Source organism: Orycteropus afer, unplaced genomic scaffold, assembly GCF_000298275.1.
Source record: "Orycteropus afer afer isolate SDZICR_OR568_19922 unplaced genomic scaffold, OryAfe1.0 scaffold00099, whole genome shotgun sequence".
Taxonomy (NCBI): Eukaryota; Metazoa; Chordata; class Mammalia; order Tubulidentata; family Orycteropodidae; genus Orycteropus; species Orycteropus afer.
Window position 1 is genome coordinate 3,289,777 of NW_006921686.1, and position 4,399 is coordinate 3,294,175.

The window sequence follows — 4,399 nt, forward strand, 5'->3', positions numbered from 1 at the left end:
GGCTCTCATAGGTTTCCCTGTACATAGTGTATACGGCTCAAATGTAGCAACGATTGTGGGGACAGGGCCAGACCAGGCTTCGTTTGGTTCTGTTATAAATAAGGTCAAGAGCTCTGGTAGCGTGGTGCCTAAGGCACTTGACTGCTAACCAGAAGGTTGGTGGTTCAAACCCACCAGCCACTCCTCTGAAGGCAGGTTGGGCAATCTACTTCCGTAGTGATATCACCTTGGAAACCCAAGGAGGGGTCTCTATGAGTTGGGGCCAACTCGATGGCAAGTCACAACAACAACATACATAAGGTCGCTATGAGTCGAGTAACAGTACACAGGACAAAAGGCCCCTGAGTGGCACAAATGGTTTGTGGTCAACTGTTAACCTAGAGGTTGGTGGTTTGAACCCACACAGAGGCACCTCGGAAGACGGACCAGGAGGTCAGCCTTGGAAACTATGGAGCAGCTCTACCTGCACACATGGGGTCGCCCTGAGTCAGAATGGACTGCATGGCAGCGGACACCCTCCACCCCCCTGTAGGTGGCGGTTAAGTGCGGCCTGAGGCTGTGCTGCCCAAATTTTAGCGGAGTTTTGAGACCAACACGACGAAGTAAGGCCTGTGGATCTACTTCCAAAAATCAGCCAATGCAAACCTTAGGGATCATAACTGTCAGATCCACAACCAATCCTGGGGACGGTCGGGCCCGGGGGGGCGTGTCTTTCAGTAACGCCTGAGGTCGCCAGGAATGCGGGCTGCCCTACCGTAGCTACCACCACCAATTTTTCCACCCACATGTGTGCATGGGTTGTTGTTGTTGTTGTTGTTGTTATGTGCCGTGGAGTTGGCCCCGACTCATAGCGACCCCTCCTTGGGTTTCTGAGGCAGTATCACTACGGAAGTAGATGCCCAAAATCTTCCTTCCGAGGAGTGGCTGGTGGGTTTGAACCGCCAGCCTTCTGGTTAGCAGTCAAGTGCTTTAGGCACTATGCTACCAGAGCTCCTATAGATAGATAGATAGATAGATAGATAGATAGATAGGTTGGTACTGCTGGTACCAGGAGTCACGTGCATTTAAAATGTTAATAGATAACGTCGATGACCTTCCAAGGGGCTCCCCACTAACACACCCACCTCCGGGAGCTTGGCTGGAACCGGTCCAAGTACTATGGCAGGTTTGGGAACTGGTTGCTTTCAGGGGAATGGTGCTGACGTGGGCCTCCGCGCTCTTTTCGCTCGGACGCGGGTGGCCCCAGCTAGGCCCGGCCACACCCCTGTGGGGGTGGGGAGAGAGGCCGCCTGGAAAGGAGTGGACAGCCCCCCTGTCAGTCTTCCTCAGTCGGGGAGTGTAAGCTGAGAAGGGGGAAGGTGGGCCTCACCCCGGGGAGGGGGAGGAGGAACTTCCTGCCTGCGCGCTCCACGGCACTGGGCGCGCAGCGCGTCAAGGTCAGCCCGGAGGGGTGGCAGGCTGCCTGGGGGCGGGAGACCCTCCGGAGGGGGCCGGGCCGCAGTCTCCGAGCGCCTCGGCCATATTGAATAGCCACGGCTGAGCCGTCTTTGTCTGGAAACCGCTTGCAAGTTCCAGCCGCCCCCTTGGTGCCTGGGGCAAGACGAACCACCAGGCACCCCAACTTGGAGCTGCTTTCCAGTTGGCGCCGGCTTGGAGCCTGGGGACAGACTCCCCGCCCCTTCACGTAAGCGTCGTAGGACTTCGTTCCCACGAGCCACCGAGGGGAGCTGTCTTGGCCCAGGTTAGCCTGGTTGCAGACCCAGAGGGAGGTGGTGCCTCTCCGGTGGCTCATCCCTGGCTGGGGAATTGAGGCCCTCCGGGCAGCATTGCAGGGACCCTCCTGACCCCCAGACTAGGGACTGCGTGTTGTTGGGGCGCCTTGGGCCCCCCCGCACCCCAGATTTCACCCTGGAGATCTTAAAGACGCTGGAGAGAAGCCATGTGGGGGGCTGGTTCCCCTGGGGCTTCCTGCCGTCCCCGGACTCGCTCATCCTGTGGAGTGTCCCCGACGTGTGCAAAGATGTAGACTTGGACGTCCTGGTGGAAGCCTTGAAGCCCGTGGGGACCTTCAAGAAGATTGGCAAGGTGTTCCGCACGGAGGAGGACTCCACGGTGGGCATGTTGCAGATTGGGGAGGACGTGGACCGTCTGCTCATCCCTCGCGAGGTCCGCCTGGCGGGGGGTGTCTGGCGAGTCATCTCCAAGCCCGCCACCAAGGAGGCGGAATTCCGAGAGCGCCTGACCCAGTTCCTGGAGGAAGAAGGCCGCAGCCTGGAGGACGTGGCTCGCATCATTGAGAAGAGCACCCCGCACCCGTCCCAGCCCCCCAAAAAGCCCAAGGAGCCCCGAGCGCGGAGAAGAATCCAGCAGATGGTGACGCCTCCGCCCCGGCTGGTCGTGGGCACCTATGACAGTAGCAACGGTAGTGACAGCGAGTTCAGCGACTTCGAGACCTCCAGGGACAAGGGCGGCCGCGGCGCGGGCCAGGCCCGGGCCCGGAGGGTTCGCAAAATGCCCGTCAGTTACCTGGGCAGCAAGTTCCTGGGGAGTGACCAGGAGAGCGAGGACGATGAGGAGCTGGTGGACGCCTTCCTGCGGCGAGGGGAGAAGAAGGCCGGCGCGGCCCCTGCCCGCCGCCGGGTGGCCGTGCCCGTCCCCGTGGTGGAGGACCACCCGCCCCAGCTCTCCAAGGCCGACAGGTGGCGCGAGTATGCCAGCCAGGTGTCCTGGGGGAAGCTGACGCGCAGGGTGAAGAGCTGGGCGCCCAGGTCCTTCCCGGGGATGGGCGAGGCGCGCCAGGCCCTGTCGAGGGTGGAGAGGGACAGGGTGTCAGGGCCAGCTGGCACCAGCCAGGGGCAGAGTACAGGAAACGCGGGAGGTGGGCAGGGGGCTTGCACCCCTCCACCACGATGGAGGCCCAAGATCAGCTGGGCCTCCTTGAGGCGTCGCAGGAGGGAGGAGGCAGCTCAGGGGGCAGAAGTCGCAGGTGACCTGGTGGCAGAGGTCCCGGGTGACCAGGTGGCAGGGGTCCCGGGAGACCAGGTGGCAGGGGTCCCGGGAGACCAGGTGGCAGAGGTCCCGGGAGACCAGGTGGCAGGGGTCCCGGGTGACCAGGTGGCAGGGGTCCCGGGTGACCAGGTGGCAGGGGTCTCGGGTGACCAGGTGGCAGGGGTCCCGGGTGACCAGGTGGCAGGGGTCCCGGGAGACCAGGTGGCAGGGGTCCCGGGTGACCAGGTGGCAGGGGTCCCGGGTGACCAGGTGGCAGGGGTCTCGGGTGACCAGAGGGCAGATGTTGCAGCTATGCAGGGGGGCCCAGAGACAACCCCAGGAGCCAGGGCCCGGAAACAGGTCAAAACAGTGAGGTTCCAGACCCCAGGACGTTTTTCATGGTTTCGCAAGCGCCGGAGAGCCTTCTGGCACACCCCTAGGCTGCCAACGCTGCCCAAGAGAGCCCCCAAGGCAGGCGAGGCCAGGAGCCTCCGGGTGCTGGGAGCCGAGGCCAGCGCAGACTCGGAGCAGGGAGAAAGAGAACACCAGCTGTGAGAGCCGGGGCGGGGCCTGGGCCACGCCCCTCCCCACTTGCTGGGTTATCAGCCACTTGGGTGTGGCCCTCCCCCTCCCAGACCTGCAGTGAGGTGGCTGCCCTTTCTGCCTCGCATCTGAAAATCCAAGAGGGGGACAGGGCAAGGCGGAGCCTCTCACATTGCCAGCTGGTGCCTCTTCCTTTACCTGTTAAAATCGCATCTCTCATGCATTCATTTTTTTTTATACCCACTCCTTAGAGCAACTCAAGGGTTATATGAAAAAAAGTTGATACAGTGGAGTTGCAACACACATACCATTAATTCCCTCCATTGCAACTCTAGGTGCTCATTTTTAAAAAGGGAGAGAGAGAGAAGGGTGACATTGGTGTATTTTTCCCTTTCCCTGTATACTTGACATTCACTGTCCACTTGAACTTCAAGAGCGAGGGTTCAAGCTGACCTGAAAGTGAAAACATTAAAAGAAACTTGTGTCTTGGCCTTGGACGTGGCAACTGAAGAATGCTCCGGGGCTCTGTTGCCCCCACTGTCCGCCCCACTTCCTTATGCTTCATGGTGATGACCCGTGAAGTTCGTTTATTCCCCTGGGCTCTGCTGGTTGGGAGGGCGTAGGGCCCGCGATGTATGTGCTTCAGCCTGTCTTCGGCTGAGAGGTTGTCAGCCGTGAGCGTGCATAAAAATTACCAGGGAATGTGTTCAAAATGCAGATTCCCGGGCCTTTCACCCCACCGATGTGGGTTTGTTAGTGCGTCCCAGGAATCCGTTTGGATGCAGCCCCATGCATTTCGCCTAGTGCAGCTGTTTGCACACACGACATTCACCAGACACAAGGAAAAGCCGTTGCTCTAGGAACAGGC

At 60.4% G+C, this 4,399-nt stretch overlaps 1 protein-coding gene across 1 annotated transcript; it reads left to right on the forward strand.

Annotated features, from left to right (window-relative positions):
• Positions 1-2,118: 2,118 nt before the first annotated feature.
• CCDC8 (coiled-coil domain containing 8) lies at positions 2,119-3,543 on the forward strand. Its single transcript, XM_007943047.1, has one exon. It carries the CDS (start codon positions 2,119-2,121, stop codon positions 3,541-3,543), a length of 1,425 nt encoding a protein of 474 aa, XP_007941238.1.
• The last annotated feature ends 856 nt before the right edge of the window (positions 3,544-4,399 follow it).

Excerpts from the sequence above, each read along its gene's own strand:
- CCDC8 (XM_007943047.1), top strand. The coding sequence starts at position 2,119 with ATGTTGCAGATTGGGGAGGACGTGGACCGTCTGCTCATCCCTCGCGAG.